A 19,079-nucleotide genomic window follows, 5' to 3' on the forward strand; every position below is an offset into this window, starting at 1 on the left:
TCTGTCTCAGAGACAGAAGTAAATAGAGGCAATCCCCCATTCAATCACAAAATGGGTTGGGGTATTTGATTGGCTTTGGCATATGTACACTCCTTCTTATTGGCCGCCACGATAAAATCCCCGCCTTCTTTTCTCACCTACTCACCTCGGCCATAATCTTGTTTTCTGATTGGCGGAGGCTGCACTCCCGCCTATTACTTAAATGTTTGCCACGATTGGCGAGGAACTTTGTTTATCATGCATTCTTCCCTCCCATTGGCCGCGAGCAGATAGAAATATAACACCGCCCCGCTCCTGCCCAGAGTTTCCAGAATAGAGATAAATAAAAATCCCAGTAGCGCTGCTGCCGCTGCTTTTACTTTCTGAACCGGAGGAACCGCAAAAAGGGTCTTCGAAGGAGACATGGCTTATCCATATTAATAAGCTGCGGGTTGTCATAGCAATACAGCAATTACTAACAGCGCGGCTCCCCGATTGGTCAGCAGGGTACTAAATTATTAAGCAGGCCCGTTCGGGGGGCGGAGCTCGGCGGGCTCCTCCGGCTCGGTCGACGCGAGGGGTGGGCGGGGCCTATGCTAATGAGGCCGGAGAAGGAGGCCGGGGCTGCCAAGATGGCGACGGAGCGCAGTCGCTCCCCGATGGGGGGCTCGCCGGTGCCGGCCTCGATGTTCGCCCCGGAGCCCGCCTCTCACGGCGGGGCAGTGGCGGCCTCTTCCAGGTTCCACCGCGGCGTCGCGGACTCGGACTGCAGCGAGGACGGCGAGGTGCTCAATGGGGAGCCCGAGCTCGACCTCACCAGCAAGGTAGGCCCGGCGGCCGGGGGGCAGCGGAGACCCAGGGCCCCGCCAGCCCGGACCCCGATACCTGGCGCCTCCGGTCCCCCTCACGCGCCCGGCACTTCCCTCTCTCTCCGTTCGGTCTGGCGGCGGTGCCTCCCCTTGTCCTTCCGGGCGCTTCGTCCAGCCCCCTTTAAGGAGCGCGGAGCGGGTACCCCGGGCCCCTTGCCGACGCTGCCCCCTCAGGCGGCGAGAGGCCGGCTGCCCCCCTGCGAGTCCTGAGGCACAAGGAGGGCGAGGGTGTCGCCAAGGGGCGGCGGCGGCAACGGCGGCAGCTTCAAGGGTACGGGCTGGTGTACGTGGCACGCGGGAAGGGATTCAGACGGGGACGAGAAGGGGGGGGGCGTAAACAGGCTTACTCGCAAGTAAGGCCCTCCGTTTTCAGTGGGGCTTACCCCACGTTTAGGCACGTTAAGGATTGCAGCCCGGCAGCCCAGCAGCCCAGCCCTGTAAATAATGCCTGCTCAGAAATAAGTTCCATTCATTTCCGCGAGGCTTACTCCCAGTTTAAGCGTAGGTTTCAGCTGAAGTTGTTAAGGAAACTACAAACGGGGAAACAACAACAACAACACCACCCTCGTGCTGTGTTAATACAGCCCTTCCAAGTGCAAAGTTCAAGCTCCTCGTTTATCTTTTTAGGGCATTGCTTTTTTTAAAAAAGGTTAAAGTTGAAATTGTTAAACAGGTGCTGTGGGTGAAGTACTGTAAAGGGATAGCCTTTATGTTCTGTAGAACTACCCTGAAGTGGAATAAGGGGTGATGTTTAATCAAAAGAATGGGCAGAGATACCTGCATGACTGTTAGTTAACCTGCTGGATGGGCATCATGTGATGTGCTCAAAAGGGTCAAAATCTCAGAGCAGAGTAGCCATGAAAAGTGATGATGGGCCATTTTGTAAGTTCAGGCATCTGGGGCTGTTGTGCTTTACATTTTTTGTGTGACCTCTGCAGTTGTGGGTAAATGGAAGTCATAGGGAAAAGTGGAGTGGCTTTTCATGTGATCTAACTCATTATTAAGGATTTGTTTGATCTACAGTGTTTTTATAATGAACATTTTATATATATATATATAGAGAGAGAGAGAGAAAGTATACATACACACATACACATATACACTTCAGCCTTCTTCACACTGCTTTTGCTAAGCTTTCTGAATTTCCCTTTTTACTTTGTGGCTCCTTGGTGTCATATCAACCCTTTTTTATTTCCTCTGTCATTAACCCTGAGTCTCATAATTATGAACTCCTTGAAAAACCGTTCATAAACAATTTGAGAGAATGTGGCCTCTAGAAAATCATCTACTAGTTAGTGCCAGTGATTTTGGCCCCCTCCCCCATATCAGGATGTTTAACACAGATACCTGGTTTATTTTCAGCTAGTAATGGTGAGCCCAACATCAGAGCAGTATGATAGCTTGCTGCGGCAGATGTGGGAGAGGATGGATGAAGGATGCGGGGAGACCATCTATGTCATTGGACAAGGATCAGGTGAGCATGGTTTCCTCCTTCAATACCACAAGCCAAGCTAAAGATGCCATAGTGGTTTCAACAGAAACAGCTATTGCTTGAAGTATAGTGTTTGTGGGATGGGACAGTTAGTATACTAGATCTCAAGAGTTAAAAGCCTTTCTTCCATAACACAAATAAATTCATTGGATTATTCCTGCATGCAGCTAATGCTGTGTTGCATGTTGGCCACACATGCCTAGTAGTAACTATTTGCTTTCAGTAAACAATTCTGACTTGCGTTTTGAATAAGTATATCCCATTCAAATGACATGTGGGGTAAAGAACGGGTGTTTTAGCTTGTCTGCTATTAAACCATAATTTGAATGCTCTGTTCCAAACGATATGCTCAAGAGAACCACTTTCCCAGAGAGGCTGCACAGAGATCCCTTTGTTACTGTGCGCTGCCGATGTGTACTATTCTCACAATCCCAGGGTGGACTCAGTACAGTTATGGCTAAATTCAACCATGAATTATCTGAGCATAATTCGAGCTGCTAGTGAATTGTTTGTTTTCCCCAAACAAACTGTGAATGGTAAACCAAGAGCAAATCTTGGTTACAATAAGTTCACCATTTGTTGAGAGTGAGGAAAACCTCAAGCTTGGGTTTGCATGTAACACTAAGCCCAATGGTTTGGCTCTGAGTAGTGAAACAGCAGCAGGACCAGTGGAGGAGCAAAGCCGCCACGGTTTTCACTCTGGGTAGCTGCGTGTTTGGTTGTTGTTGCTAATCCCTGGTTTAGCTTAGCATTGCATGCAGTCATGGTTTTTTTCCGTAAAGCAAGTTGAAAATGTTTAGGGCAGTTAATGTTTTTCCTCTAATTGGGGTTTTGGTTTTTTTGGTAGTGCTACATATTTACTTTTCTCTACTCCCACCACCCAATGTAAAAGATTAAAGGGTGTTTGCTGCCTTTGAAGTGACTGGTGGTTTTGGCATTGGTGTTCTTGGCTCAGGTGATGTCAGTCTGCTCAGTCTTCAAAGAAATGGGTGGGGGGAGGGGGGAAGTGTAGCAAGTGTTAGATTTGCACCAGCATAAGTTTCTCAACTGTTATCAGCATTTAATGGGTTAGGGTAGGAGGAGTCAACTACATCTTGTGAACTACAGCTCCCATCATCCCTGACCATTGGCTATGGTGGCCGAGTCTGATGGCAACAGTGGTCCAAAACATCTGGAGGGCATCTTGGCTACCTCTAGAGTAGGGTGTGGGATTAGGTAATGACCTTGTTGTGTCTTCAACTAATGGAGCCAAGGTTTTGAAGAGGGTAGCACAATTGACTCTCATACATCCCACCTTTCCTTCCAAACTTTTGAGATTGATGCTGTTTAGTCTGGTGAAATAGGGCTAAATGAACAGTTAAATGCATTGTGTTGCATAAGCATTTGAAATTAAAATGGATTCTTCATTTCCTTGCCCAGCCCATCTGTGGCAAGACCCTGGTGAGGTTACATTAATGACAAAGTAACTCCTGGTCTGACAAAACATTTGAAGCAGCTGTTCCTCATTTCTTCCCCGTGCCTACATTAGATGGGACTGAGTACGGGCTCAGTGATGCAGATATGGAAGCATCCTACGCCACCGTGAAGAGCATGGCTGAGCAAATAGATGCAGATGTGATCCTCTTGCGGGAGCACCAAGAGGCAGGAGGCAAAGTGCGTGACTACCTGGTGCGGAAGCGGGTGGGTGACAACGATTTCCTGGAGGTCAGGTAAGGAGATAGGTAGAAGGCATGTTCGTCAGCATGAAGCTCACTCCTGTAACCTGCACACGTAGTGGTGAGAAGCTGGAAACTCTGGTTTGGCTATGGGAGTGACTCTGCCTCTCCTTACTAATTATCTTTCCTTTCCTCTGTGCTTTGTATACAAGCCAGTGGTTAGGATCTTGCGCACATACTTGGCTGATCAAGCAGTATCTGAATCAAAGGATTGCTGTTGTAGGTTTTTGCCCTCTATGTGCTATGTGTAAACCTGGATAGCTCACTTGGTTAGAGCATGGTGCTGATAATGCCAAGGTGGCAAGTTTGATCCCTGTATGGGACAGCTTCCTATTCCTGCATTGCAGGGGGGTTGGACTAGATGACCATAAGTGTCCCTTCCTGCTCTAAAATTCTAGTCTATGAAACCCCATAGGTCCTGTCTTTTACTCATTTTTAAAGGATTTTAGCCTTATTCAGAGATTGCACATGACCGCTGACATTCTGATGGCTTCCTTTTGCCTTTCTTATAGGGTAGCCGTGGTTGGCAATGTGGACGCGGGGAAGAGCACACTGCTGGGTGTCCTCACCCATGGTGAGCTGGACAATGGACGTGGCTTTGCCCGGCAAAAGCTTTTCCGCCACAAGCACGAGATCGAATCGGGCCGTACTAGCAGCGTGGGCAATGACATACTGGGCTTTGACAGTGAGGGGAATGTAGTGAACAAGCCTGATAGCCACGGTGGAAGTCTGGAGTGGACTAAGATTTGTGAGAAGTCAACAAAGGTCATAACCTTCATTGACCTGGCTGGGCACGAGAAGTACCTGAAGACTACAGTCTTTGGCATGACTGGGCACCTACCTGACTTCTGCATGCTAATGGTAAGCTGTGCCATGGTGGTGGGATGTCAGGAGCAGCAAGGGGCTCTTAACATCCACAGCACTTTCCCATCTTTTTTGTTGGAGAGTTAAGGAATTAATCAAAACAATATAGGCTAGAAGTCTCACTGTTATTGTGAACGGGAGCTCAAAAATTAGTTGGAGCTGTGGGCCATGTCACTCTCAGTAAGTGGTGATTTCCTACTGTAGAATGTTGGAGGCTTCAAGGTTGGGAACAAACTGCTTGGAGGACTGTTTCTTGCGGTTCACCATGTTCCTCTTTTGCCTGTCTGAGGGTGATTTATGGCCTATGTTAAGGATTGAACTGAGTTCTCCATTCATGCTCATGCATCAGATATGGGTGCAAGTTTCTACGTAAGTAAATGCTCTAAGCAAAAACACCATGAAGTTCAGAAAAGCTCTTTCTGAAGTGCCCCCTGCCCATGTGTCAGGGTGTCAAAGATATTGTCATGTGTGCAAAGCATTCAAGGTTCGGTACCTGTTTCCAGAACTTAATTTGACATTTGTCCTTGCTGGTCTCCCCCACTCTCGCAGCAGCAGCAGCAGCAGCAGCAGCAGCAACAAAGATTTTTTTCTGCACTGTGAGGACACCTAATTCTGCCATAGTGGTTTAACACAACTTGTCTCAGGTTCTATCTGTATCAGTGGATTTCTTTCCGCAACCATGAGAGGCAAACTATTCCTCCCACTGTGGCACATTCCTGTGTTGGTTTTGGAGTATGTGTGCTTCAGTCACATAAACAAAGAATTCTCAGATTTATTGGCAGGGTATTCTAAACTGCAGACAGGTGCTTCCTTGTGAGGAGATGTAGTGGTATAGAAATTCTTTAGCTTAGTTTTCTGTTCATGGGTCAGTATCCCATATCAACCTTTCTTATCAATAAGAGCCACAGCCTGCCACTTGATGATATGCTTGCAGAATGACATTAAGGGGTAGCTGATACACTCTGAGATAGTGGCTCAGTTGGGACATTGTTCCCAGGTTCATCAGCCATGGTGTATGTCAAGAAAAGGAAAACCTGTGGCCCTCCAGATGTTGTTAGATTCCCAAGTCCATTCGCCCCAGCCAACAAGGTTGGTGGGTGGTGATTAGTGAGGTGAGGTGAGAATATTCTCCAGAGAATATTCTCAAGAATGAGAATATTTTTGACAATATTCTCTGCTAGAAAATTATCTGGAGGATATTTTCCATGAACTGTAAAGTCTAATTGAAGAACCAGTTTTACAACCCACATTAAAAAAATCTAGTAAATTATAAATCAAGCTGTGATATTGCCAATGTAAATAATGAATAATGATTTTTTTTGATCCAGTTACATTACTGGGCATTGTGTCATTCACCATTGGCAGTTCTGAAATGTGAGCTACAGAAAACCATTTTTAAAAAATGCTATTCATTTAATTTGATGAACATTTGAATTTGTATGTATTTCAACTATATGTAATAGCCTTTTTTTCTATTTAGGTGTGACCTTATTCTTAGCAATTCTATACCCTTGGCCATAAGTGTGATTTTTTTTTTTTTTACAGAAAATAGTTGTAATGCTTTCTACACTTAAAAGTACCTAGGCCTATACAATTATGTGTAACAGCATGTGAGGTGGCCTTGATTTAAACAGCTGACTTTTCTATATTTTTATTCAGTGCCAGTAACTGGTTTTTGCAGTTCCATTCAATAGTACAATATTCTCATTAATCAAGAATATTCTTGAGAATATTCTCCAAAAGATTATTCTCTAGAATTTGACATCACTAGTGGTGATGATGAGAGTTGTTCAAGAGCATCTGGTCACAGGTTTCCTATCTCTAGATTGTGGTGCTAGATTATTTTCCAGTTTTGTTAATTGGCATTAAACCAGAGTTCCCCATTTTGGAGGTATGGGGAACACCCATTTTAGGCACGACCAATATGTGTGCGACCATGCACATGGAAGTGACCAGGAAAGATTTCACCAAAATGGGGGGGGGGCAGGGCGTTTCCATTGCATGTGATTTCATGCAAGCGTGCAATGACCCGGAACATAACCCCACCACAAATCGGGGGTTGGCTGTAATTGAGAATTCTGGCTTGATACAAGCCAGGAGCTTTGTGGTGAAGCTGGCATGTGATGTGAGGAAGAAGAAGAGTTAGGGAGGAGTGCTTCGCCCCAATGCTAGTCCCTGACTTCATAAGCCAGGGAGGCTGGGCACATCATCTTAACAGTGTCACTGGCTTCCCTACATCAAAACAGAGAAGTAGAGCTCCAGTTATGACACTTATTTTGAGCAGACTGTACTAGCCATTCTTGGCAATGCTAGGAGAAGGAGGTAGTGGGCATGCACCCACAAGAAGGCTAGCTCTGACACAATGTCACCTGCAAATGCAATGGTTTTTTAAAGTGATTTTGTGATTGACATGAACTGGGAAAAGTTTAGTTGATAACCTATTCCACCGTGGCTTTTTCTGAGAGGATTCTGGGAATAGGACCCAGGATTCCTCTTCTATCTGTTCTTGACATTGTCCTGGTGAAGCAGCAGGAAATAAGCCTTTCTGGTTTACTTTGCACACCATGGAACATACCAGAAACATTATTCCAAGAGTGGCAAGTGCTAATGTCTGAATTAGCTCTTACTTTATTGTAAGAGCACCGGGTTTCTGTCCAATGCTGTGTGAGCAGAACTCCCGCAACCGTCTGGAGCAGGTTTTGAAGCTGTACAAGGGGGCTGAATTGGGAGGAGAGGAAAGAGAAGCTCTGTTGCACAAATAGAAGTCTGTTGCGCTAGTGGGACAACAGTATTAGATAGAACCATTGCTCTCATAATTTATTAAAAATTAACCTCTTGCCTTTCTCTTCTGGCGTCTGCATTACGCTGCCCAGCAAAGTCACAGCCGTATATCTAGACAGAGACTTAAAATTCTGCCTGCCTCGCCCACTCCCCACTTCATTGTGCTTTTCCTTGATACAGGTTGGCAGCAATGCAGGAATTGTTGGGATGACCAAGGAGCACCTGGGCCTTGCATTGGCGCTCAACGTCCCAGTCTTTGTGGTGGTGACCAAGATTGACATGTGTCCTGCCAACATTCTCCAAGGTATTTGCCTGTAAACTGCCCTGTGATTGTGGGGTGAAGGGTGGTATTTAAATAAAATAAACTGAAGATGATGCAAACAGCTTCTCTCTCCTGTGAAGTGTTTGCCATCTGTTTTGGTAGTGTGTCTTCAGACTCTACTAAGGAGCTGTTTAAGCAAACTCTTCTTACTCACCATCTCCAATTCCTGGCCTGCATTGCTTCTTACTCGTTGAGACTTATTTGATGTACAATTTTTTCTCTGTAGCTGGTCTCTTAAAACTGTCTTATCAGCAGTTCTAAAACAATTGTTTTGCAACAGTGAAGCTGCTCAGAAGCAATGTTTTGATTTGTATTCTTCCCCAATTGCTGTAAATAAGCTTACGGGAAAGAGAAGGCAGCTGAGATTTAGACTTTTTGCATCTGTTCACTTCCTGGTTCTTAGGGTCATGAAAGAACCAACTAGTGTAGCCTGTTCCCCACAGGGCCCAACACGGTGCTTCCTGAAACGAAAGCAGCAACTCTTTCTTGCTGTTTCCCCTCCCGCAACTGATGTTCAGTTACATGATATCCCTGAACACTGAGAAACCGTGGCCAATAGCCATAAACTGGCCAATAGCCATAAACTGTGCAACCAAAATGACTGCTTAGGAAATATTATTGCCTTCTCCCCTGTATGTAATTATGCACTTCCAAGAGAAGAGGTCCACAAAGATGTTCACTAGTGGCAGATGCTGGGCATCAAATAGAAAAGGAATGCACTTTGGGACTACATAGTGGAAAGCGAGAGAGCAAATGGTTTGCTATCAAGCTCATTCAAAATGTGTGGGCTCCTATTCAAGAGACCCCTGGTCTTCTGGTGCTGCAATTATGGGCTTTTCTGTTACTTGCTGTATAAGATGACCGAGGAACCTCTGCAATGTGCAGCTAGCACTGAGGTAGAAAATGGAAATTCGAGAATTGGTCAGGCGGACCTAGTATTCGGTGTGCTTCAAAGCAGGTGCTTGTAAAATGTGTACGTGATGTTGCATACATCTTGGCACCCATCTTTCATGTGCACACCTTGTTTTTCACTCCTCATCATAACAGTAAGCATTTATGGGGAAATCGCTTTATTCTGGCAAAGACAAGCTCTTGTCTTAGAGGAGCAACTAGCACAACAAGCAATTAGACATGGAATCCACCGCCGGGGCAAATTTTGAGACAGGGGTTTGGCTAGAATTGGACATCTTTTCAAAGCTCTGGCAGCACTGTTAGCTTTGTAAGAAAACTAAATGAAACCACCAGTTCGCAAGCAAAAAACACATCCTAGTCTTTCTTGTGAAAACGATAGCCTTCCAGTCATAAGATTCCATAGTCTCCCTGCAGGCTTCCTGAAATTGAAACAGGATGTGTAGTACAGAAAAGCCCATGCAAAATTCTGGATTGTATGTAATGTTTTGATAGCTTCTTAGTAGCAATACTGAACTTATTTCTCTCTCTGAGGCTTAGCTTGACAAACTTCTACAATGAGTGGAAATTCAATACATACTAGCTGTAATAGCTGGCTTGTTTTTCAGATCAATATCCTGGTGCCCACCAGATGCATTTACTATGACTCCCATCATCCTTGGTTGATATGGCCAATGGTCCATAATGGGGGGGATGGTAATTCAGAATCTGGAGGTGTCAGACTGGGGAAGGTTTGTCAATGTGGTCAACACCCAGACATGGAGAGAGAAAAGATCTGTTAAGAACACAAGAAGCCCCATACTACAACCTCTAAAGCCCAATTTCACTAACCCTTTGGTATCAAAGACTCCTGCATGTTCTCTTATATGTTCTTGATACTTAAATAGCTTTCTTTTAAAATTTAAAATCCTAGGGAAGCTGACATCTGTAACAATATTCCAGCTTGCTCACGCATACATACAATTATGGGGAAAAGAAAGTACACCCTCTTTGAATTCTGTGGCTTTACATATGAGGACATAATAACAACCATCTGGTTCTTAGAAGGTCTTAAAATTAGGTAAATACAACTAAGGCAATAAAGTTGAATGCAAGAAAGGGATATTGATCTAATCCTCTCCATTTTATTCATCAAGAAACCCTGAAGCTGTTGCAACGACTTCTGAAGTCGCCAGGATGCAGAAAGATCCCTGTCCTGGTCCAGAGCAAAGATGATGTCATCGTTACTGCCTCCAACTTCAGCTCAGAAAGGTGACAGAAATGAAAACAAAGTGGACCACTCTTTGTCTGCTTAGAACATGGGATTTGAACTTTGACCCCAAGACTCTTCTGGGATGATAATTGGTTGGGAGCATAGACAGGCCTTTTTCCAGTTGCAGTACAAGGAATTTGCAACAGAGATGTGGAATATGTTTACAGGCTTAAATAGCAAGGATCCTGAATTGGTGGGATCTGCGCCTTTAGTTCTATTGGGCAGGTTCAAAACAGATTATCCAGGTTTCTGGACAAGAAATGCATGCGAAGAGGTGCAGATGGATGGTAGAAATGGCCAGGACTGGAGTTAGAGTGGACTTCAGGAATCATATTTCTTTTTGCCACATATATTAGTTTGTTTTTATTGCCAGTGAGTGGGAAATGCCAAGGTCAAATTCTAATGAAACCATGTGGAGTTGCCTCTGTTGCTTTGAATCCATTTCTGGCATCCACAGTTGGTGCAAGGATGAAAGCAAGCAGAGGACTTGGGAGGATGGGGGGTGATGGCTAGGAGCAGAAAAGGAATGGCCCTGCTTGTGTGTAGAGGCTGAAGCAAATGGCTTTGTAAGAAATCCGGCCAGGAGTCTGCTGCTGATCTATTGCATGAGACACCCTCCCCGCCGCTGCCGCAAAATGTGGATGCCATATGTATGGATCAGAAGATAAGCCATACTGGAAAGCTGGGATCAATGAAGGAAGTGAACAGTTGCATGAGGTTGGCAGCTAGCATTGTGTTCGGTCTGTCCTCTTCTTGAAATATCCTGGACAACTGATGATGGTTGGCATGTCTGCTGGACCATTCTCTTAATAGCTTGGTCCCAACTGCTGATGAGAGAGGGGGAAAGAGAGTAAAATTGTAGGAGCTAAAAATGTAAATATTACATCTGATGTAACTAGAGTGTGTGATTTGAAAGGAAGCTGACCATGCAAGATGACTCTCCAGTTGAGTCGGCACTTTTGCTGCCATCCCAGAAAAAAACAGAAGTAGATATAAAGTTATTTAACTGAATGTTGCTAGTGTTAAGGGTAGTACAGCTTGTACTTTTTTCTTTTTTCTTTTTCCTTTCTCCTGTGATGAGGCTGCATTTTAATATTTTAATGTTTCAATATTTTAATTGTTGTATTTTAATCTTGTTTTAAAGTTGTATTCATTCAACTTGTTTTTATTATTGCTTGTTAGCCGCCCTGAGCCCGGCCTTGGCTGGGGAGGGCGGGGTATAAATAATAATAATAATAATAATAATAATAATAATAATAATTATTATTATTATTATTATTATTATTATTACTTTCCTGTAGGGAATTTTCCTTCTGATACTGAACATGCCAACCAGCACCTGTGATGTCTTGCAAGTATTAAGATCAACCTAACTTAGAACTGTGAATAACTCATATGTTCTCATTCTCTCTCTTTCTCTCTCTGTTCCAATTAGGATGTGCCCAATATTCCAGATTTCCAATGTCACCGGTGAGAACCTGGAATTGCTTAAGATGTTTCTCAATCTCCTGTCTCCAAGGACCAGTTACAGGGAAGAGGAACCTGCAGAATTCCAGATAGATGACACTTACTCTGTTCCAGTAAGGAGAGTGGTGCTGAGAGTCTCACTTCAGTCTAATTTTTTTTCCACGAGGAGGAAGGAATGGGGATGTTGGCTTGATTCTGCTGTTGCTCTAGCATTGTGACTAATCCATTTGCCTTTTGCACTTCTCCCTGATGCAGGGTGTAGGGACAGTGGTGTCTGGGACAACACTAAGAGGCCTGATCAAGTTAAATGACACCTTGCTGCTCGGCCCAGACCCTCTGGGTAACTTCTTGCCCATTGCTGTGAAGTCCATCCACCGCAAGCGCATGCCCGTCAAAGAGGTTCGAGGAGGACAGACTGCCTCCTTTGCTCTGAAGAAGGTGAGCGTGGACTTCATTGGCCAAGGGTATTCCATTGCTTTTCTGTTGGGAGAAAATGAGGGTTTTTTGGGAAATTGCCAGTGCAGTTATGAGAATGTTTACTCTGAGATTGCACAAAAAGTAAAGCTAGTTGCGTTGGCCCATAAGAAAAAAATTCCAAAATCTACATAAGGGCAATCCCTAATGCTATAAAATAACATGTAAGCTTTTAAGTTCTGTAGAAATCTTCATCAGACTAGATGGTAAATAAAATAGGGTTGTGGGGAAAGAGAATATTAGGGCTGGTTTTTGAGCCGCCTTAATGGTGTCATTTCATGACAGTTTGAAGGTAGAATGTGGGAGGAGATAGCGGACATTCAGATGGGGTTCTGTTAGGTGCTTGGCTGGTTTCCTGTTGCACCCAGAACTGCTGAGGAGAAACATATGGTGACTGGTTCTTCATGTTTGGGAGATATGAAATCCAACTGTTAATCACATCTGTCTTCATCCTTGGGCAATGGAACCAAGTCCTGCTGCATTCAGATGTGGTTTTCTCCCTAGTCATTGTTTTTAGGATTGCAATTTGTCAGGCTTAATATATAGGGCTGAGAGCAGGTTTTATTTGCAGGGTCTAATATTGCAAATGCATGCTAGGACTAAACTTGTCTAAAGGCAGCAGTGGACATTGTGGTCATTTGTTTGGCAGAGAGAAAGCCAAAGGAATACTTTCACTATTGCATCCCAACTTCTCTACATCCATGAAAGATGGACATTTGTAATTTCTGGATCATTTAGGCAACATAAGTGTGTCTGCGACTGAAGTTCTCCCAACGCCTTTGTAAAACTCATGCTCAGCACTATGTTCAGCTGAATGGGCATCCAATTCCATCCCAAAAGAGGCTTATGTAGCCTTTCATCTGTAAAATGCTAGGAAAAGATATAGATTTTTTTTTAAAAAAATCAGCCTGAGTGAATTTACTGCTAAATTATGCTTTAAAATTGTTGCACTTCCAGATCAAGCGCTCCTCTATCCGGAAAGGCATGGTGATGGTGTCTCCCCGATTAAATCCTCAAGCATCTTGGGAATTTGAAGCTGAGATTCTGGTTCTGCATCATCCTACCACCATCAGTCCACGTTATCAGGCAATGGGTATGTGTAGGGTTTTTTGGTGTCCCTTACACACTCCTCCTGCCTTGGCCCTGGGTATTGAATTAATTCATGGTTGCGTCATTTAACTTCTGATACCGACAAATTTACGAGGAGCAGCAACCACAAGAGGATGGCTGAAAGAGAAAGCGATTCCTTGTGGATCAAATTTGGGAAGTGATAGAAGGCTCTTATGGGATCTGTCACTAGGGGTGCCTGACTTGCACTTTCATCAAAATCCCACTTGAGCTATGGGTTCAATGGATGGCTATAGAAGAATTGCACTTGGCCTCTGTAGCCTTCCCTATAGAAGTTATGAGGCATGGTGGTAGGGCTGGCTTGCTGAGCAGATCAGTGCTATGTACGTAGATTATCTTCTGACGTTGCCTCTCCGCTGGAAATTGAATTTACAGTACCTGATGACAAACATGGATTCGTAAGGTGTTTGTATTGTGAATTTAGCGGCATCTGCATGCAGCAGCATAGCTGGTGGCAGTTCAGGATATCCTGTGCTACTGAGATTTGTCTACTTGTTGCAGTTTGAGTGCCAGTGAGAATCTTAACTGTTCACAGTGCATTGTGGCAGCATCCGCCAGACAGCCACTATCCTCAGTATGGACAAAGACTGTCTACGCACAGGAGACAAGGCGACCGTGCACTTCCGCTTCATCAAGACCCCGGAGTACCTGCACATAGACCAGCGGCTGGTTTTCCGTGAAGGGCGTACCAAAGCTGTGGGTACCATCACCAAGGTAACAGAGCTTTTGGGGTACAATAGGACATGGGTTCTCAAAGTTTGTGCATGCCTTAGGTACAGTACTAAAGACACCTCCCTTCCCTCTAGTTAGTTACTGAAAACTCGAGCTTCTTGATAGATGATGATGGGGAAGTTGCTTGGCTTCTCAGAATTTCCATACCTTCCTTGAAACCATGTCATATGCACTAGTGGCTCTGTTCTCCTTTTCCTTTTGATTTTCCCCTGGCTTTAGGATAGGAGTGAGTTGATTTAAACAAACACACAACAACCTTAAACCCAGACTTGCATATAACCCTGCTAGACAGAACAAGCTTTCTTTTTCTTCCACTAATTTCTGTATTCCCTTGCTGAAGGGGGATTCTTGACCATCTATGCCTCTCCCCCTTTAAACCATATGTTGCTCAAATGGGCAAGTTTTTTTAATACTTGCGGAACCTTTCTGCCAGCCCAGCCACCTGGTCTGTGCTGTGAGGGCCTTGCTTCCTTTCTGGGTGAAGGGCAAGTTGCTTGGCCTTCAAGTGCTTTTCCCCCATCTCTATAAATTACTTTTTAAAAAGATCTTGGGAACTTTGTGGGACCTGGTTGTTGACAGAAGGCAGTTTCATGCATGACCTGGGTTAAAAATAATAATGAAAGGAGACTATTTTCATCCTGACTTGGTGTATGGCCCAGCGAGGCTTAGATGCTGTTATCACACCTCTGCTTTACCTACCTGCCCTACTGCAGGGAATAAGAAACATGAAACAGAAAGTGCTTAAAGAACAGAGAGGAAATTGTTGTCACTTTCCTTCCCACTGCAGGGGAAGTGGGAGATAAGAGAGCTGTGTGGGTGTGAATGAGATTTGGTGTGTTGCTGTGTGTGCGCACCATTCCCAGTCCTTTTATTTATTAAATTTATACTACCCTTCATCTTGGGATCACAGGGCAGTTCACAATATAAAAACACAAAAATACACAACATTGCAAGAAACAAAACAATACAAACACACAAACCAGTTCAAAAGGCCACAGAATGTTTAATTAGCCAAAGGCCTGGGAGAAGAGGAATGGTTTTCCCTAGTGCCTAAATATGTGTAATGAAGATGCCAGGCGAGCCTCCCTGGGGAAGAGCATTTTCTTTCCACATATTGAGGTCCTGTTTAATGCCAAAGGTGAACTTTGCTTAAACCAACTCTGTGCTTAAAATGAAAGCAACAACACAAGCACAATTCTGTTTTTTGCCTCTACCATCCTTTTGACTGGCAGTTACTCCAGACCACAAATAACTCTCCAATGAACTCCAAGCCTCAGCAGATCAAGATGCAGTCCACGAAAAAGGGGCCCCTGACCAAGCGAGAGGAAGGGGGAGCCCAGGCTGGCATGGCGACGGCGAGTCCCACAGTGGCAGATGATGCAGTTTCGCTGGGAGCAGCCCCCTCAGCACCTTCGAGCGCCCAACAGCCTCAGGTATGCAGAACAGCCTGTGCCCTCCCTCCTATTCCAAAGTTATCTTTCATGGCTTCTTAAGCTTTTTGTAGTAAACATGCTTACCTTTTAAGGTGAGCCAGATTTCACCTGCTACCTCCTAGTCCTGTGCCTGAATACTAGTTAGTGGCTGTGAAGTGGCTCTAAGAAGGGAGGAGGGTGAGAGCCTTGCCAAGTGGGCAGAAACAGCAGGCCTGGCCTGGCATGAGGCCCTGAGCAGTTGCCCCGCTTGCCCATAACTGTATTGTTAACTTTCCCCATCGGAGCCCTGCTGCTGTTCTGCAGCTTATCGGCTGGGCTTTTGTTCTGCATGTCTTTGCTATGTGCGGTAAGGGCATGCAGAGCTCAGAGAAGGACCTCTTGCGTAGTTGTGCACAGGCTGTAGAAGGATCTCCTTGACCAATGACGGAGCTCTCAGCCTTCTGTTTCATGGGGCATCTGGCTGCTGAACCTTTGAAATGAAGTTCTTTCTGCTGAAGTGAAAACTTAGTCTCAGTTCCTTTGCTCTTTTGTTTTTCACTTTGCTGTATTTTAAGTGTGTGTTGGCATTATTCTGAGACTCCTGAAACTGAAGGGGTGAGGTTTAAATGCTGCAATTGCAAGCATCAGCCACAATGATAATTGTAGCAAAGAAATGCTCTTTTATACACATGTTACAGGGTGCCCTCTAAGAATAGGACTGAAAGAATCTGAGCTGCTTTCTTGCTTTGCATCTTGGGTGTAAATGTGGCTTCTTGGTGCCCTTGTTGTACTCTCTTCTCCTCCAGAGTTTGTCTTGGGTGGGGGGCAAAGTCTGTCATAGCCTCTGTCTATATCATTGGTGCTTTGTTTCCTCTCTTGCTGTGCTCACTTGGTGGCAGTTTTTAAGGGACTGCTCTCCCCTCTGCTGATCTTTGTCCAACATCTTGGATGTCTGCTGCCTTCTGCTCACCTATGCTTCTCTTTCTTTGCTGCTTTCCTTCAGCCAGCCCTGGATGAAGAGCCTCACAACCGAGAGGGCAGCAAGGTACTTCTGCATCCTCTGTTGCTTTGACTTGATTGCCTTGGGGAGAAAAGGCCACGATGTTGCAAGACATCCCCCTCCCCTCCAAAGTCTTACAATTTTCCTTTTAGAATTCCTGCTTGCTTTGGTAGAAGTTTGGCCTATTGCAAAGGTGCTCATAGGACCTGAAAGGACAAAGACAACTTCAGTTCTTTCCTTCCCCCAGGGATGGGAGACCAGTGGCACTCCAGATGTTGGACTGTAACTTCCAACATCCTTTGCCCATGAGTCAAAGGTTCCCCATCCTTGCCTTTCACTTCTGGATACGGTTGATTGACACTGTCCATTCCCACTCCTCTTGTTCAGTTTAGGGCTGAGAGGTTCAGATCCTGCCTTCCCCACCTTGCCCTTACCTGAGCGCTCTTTTTATCTACCCCCAGGTGAAGACTGGAGGAGGTGGCCGCCGACGTGGAGGGCAGCGCCATAAAGTGAAGTCTCAAGGGGCTATTGTGACTCCTGCTGGTGGCTGCTGAACATCGTTTTTAATCACTGCGGAATTCGCACCCTCCCCTTCTTCAACCCAAAAACCCGGAGCAGCCTAACCAAAATCCATCCCAGCTGATCTGCTACTGTGGAACTTCTCCTCCTCCTCCTCGCCTCTGGGAGAGGAGCCACCGGGGGGACGCAGGGTTTACAGTTTAAGCTAACGAAGGTGACAAAAGCACATGTGGGACTGACCAGCTGCCGCCTTCTCCCTTTTTACCCCCCCCCCCCCGCCCAAACATTTTGTACATCGTGAGCTCTTAGTCATGATTTTTTATTAGTTTTTATTATGGTGGATGTTTGTGTGTGGTATGCGTGCGGATGAAGAATTGGGAGGATCTAGGTATACAGAGTAAGGTAACTGCCTCCTCTTCTCTTCCCCACCCTGTCATATATATATTTTTGAAACTGACCCTGTGTCTGTGGTCTGCAATCAAGAATTCCTGAAATCCCATGCATACAAGTATGAATATGCTAGCTGGTTTGGAAGAGGTAGGAATCCCCCCCCCCTTCACACCAGTCAAACTGCGTGAGCCCTGGGCGGCCTCCTTTAGTTTAAAGTACCAATGCCTGCAATTGGTCATCGACATGAAGGAACACACACACACACACACACACACACACACACACTCCAGCAGCATTCCAAAAGCTGGATTGATATGAGATCCTAGATCTCATAATTATGCACTTGTAAGCTTACTTTAAAAGCGAGACTTGTGGGAGGAGGTGGAGCAGGCCACAAAAGCACTGGTGGCTTTGGAATTGTTGGTGTAAGGTCAACAAATTGATTTCACACAATCCTTTTTGGGCCTTGTGTTCAAAACCTACTATTTTTCTTGCAGTCAGTCATGGGTGCCTGCATATTCTGAATCCTGCCATATCTGCTTTTCTAACCAGCTACGTCAGATTGGGGAAAGGGAGAGACACTGCAAGTTGGCTTCTTGTGACTCACCCATTTCTTCCCAATGGTACCCAAGTGTATCTTTAAAGGCAGTGTTTCCTTCACCTCTTCAAGAACTGACACTGACAGTGGGCGACTTCTCCCTGCATATTTGTGTAATGCAAGAATTCATTTCTCCTCATTAGGGAAATGGGTGTTGCTGCCTGTAAGTGGGCATGGGCCTCTTAGTGTCTAGAAGCCAGCTTGCACCCCCCATTTCAGCCTCCTCAGAATCGTAACTGTCATGGGTTTAGATACACTCACTGTGTAAAAGCAGGAAGAGGTTTACTGGAACCAGCTCTGAGCTTTGCTTTTAAATTTGGACACATGTTCAAGATTTTATAACTTTGATACACATTTGCTGCTTCTTTTTGAGGCACTTATTCTGAATTGACTTTTAACTGGCATCATGTTTTTGTTTAAAAACAAAAACCAGGTTTGTAGTTCACTGGTTTGTAGCTTTTAAAGTCTCTCCCCATGTCTCTCATATTGCTGTCTGCAACATCATCCTAACATTTTTGAATGGCTGGAGTTTCCCAGAAGCTAAGAGTCAACACTGATGAGTAGGTAGGCATGGTTTATGGTCTACTTTCTTGCCTGAAACATTGTGGGCAGCATCCTAAGCAGTGACAGTATTAATAGCACCCTTGGGGAGAGAATGGAGCGTGCTGTGGCTAAAGGAAGACAGCAGCCTGTATCACTTGGTGCCTTGGGCGCCCGGTAGCGACATCTGCCTCATGGCCTTCTATTTCCAAGGGAAGTGGAGACCTTGGTGTGGTGTCCTTTTTATTTTTTCTTCTCCTTTCATTCCTTAGTTCTGAAAGAGGAATGTGCAGTGCTGAAGTTTTCATTATAAAAAAAAAAGCCACATGGTGCTGTGTTCTGTTTTGTGACCAGCATTTAAAGACTACTGAGGCTGGCATGATGTAATAATAATAATAATAAAAAGAAAGGTTTGTTTAAAGTTTTAAAATTAAATGGCTTTGTTGTTTGTCAGTTCTTCCAACTGTAGAGGGAATGAAGCGGTAACTGCGTTGGTACCTCTGAATCTGCATTTGTCAGAGGGGAGGCTTAGATGTTTTCAAGCAGGCATCATGCAAAGCTGAAGCTACTCCTTGAGATCAGGGCTGGCTGCTCTCCGGGGCTAGGAACACACCTTGGTTTTTGTGCCTAGTCAGG

General features: G+C 45.0%; 1 protein-coding gene across 2 annotated transcripts; it reads left to right on the plus strand.

Moving 5' to 3' along the window:
- Positions 1–575: 575 nt before the first annotated feature.
- On the plus strand, positions 576–18,878 carry GTPBP1 (GTP binding protein 1). 2 transcript variants are annotated; one of them, XM_079994569.1, is made up of 13 exons: positions 576–803; positions 2,211–2,322; positions 3,869–4,049; positions 4,568–4,916; positions 7,881–8,004; positions 10,068–10,182; positions 11,619–11,763; positions 11,906–12,088; positions 13,082–13,217; positions 13,788–13,966; positions 15,217–15,417; positions 16,400–16,441; positions 16,858–18,878. In XM_079994569.1, the coding sequence occupies exons 1-13, from the start codon at positions 579–581 to the stop codon at positions 16,948–16,950; spliced, it is 2,085 nt and encodes a 694-aa protein (XP_079850695.1). In that variant the 5' UTR covers positions 576–578; the 3' UTR covers positions 16,951–18,878. The 2 variants fall into 2 exon arrangements, with proteins under 2 accessions (XP_079850695.1, XP_079850696.1); XM_079994570.1 differs by lacking the exon at positions 16,400–16,441 and having other exon boundaries at positions 577–803.
- Positions 18,879–19,079: the final 201 nt, after the last annotated feature.

This window comes from Podarcis cretensis (assembly GCF_951804945.1).
Source record: "Podarcis cretensis genome assembly, chromosome: 10".
Classification (NCBI taxonomy): domain Eukaryota; kingdom Metazoa; phylum Chordata; class Lepidosauria; order Squamata; family Lacertidae; genus Podarcis; species Podarcis cretensis.

Bases quoted from the DNA above. Each gene is read 5' to 3' on its own strand.
- GTPBP1 (XM_079994569.1), top strand. From the start codon at position 579: ATGAGGCCGGAGAAGGAGGCCGGGGCTGCCAAGATGGCGACGGAGCGC. The intron at 15,418-16,399 runs GTATGCAGAACA...GCTTTCCTTCAG, and splicing joins CGAGCGCCCAACAGCCTCAG to CCAGCCCTGGATGAAGAGCC. The intron at 16,442-16,857 runs GTACTTCTGCAT...ATCTACCCCCAG, and splicing joins ACAACCGAGAGGGCAGCAAG to GTGAAGACTGGAGGAGGTGG.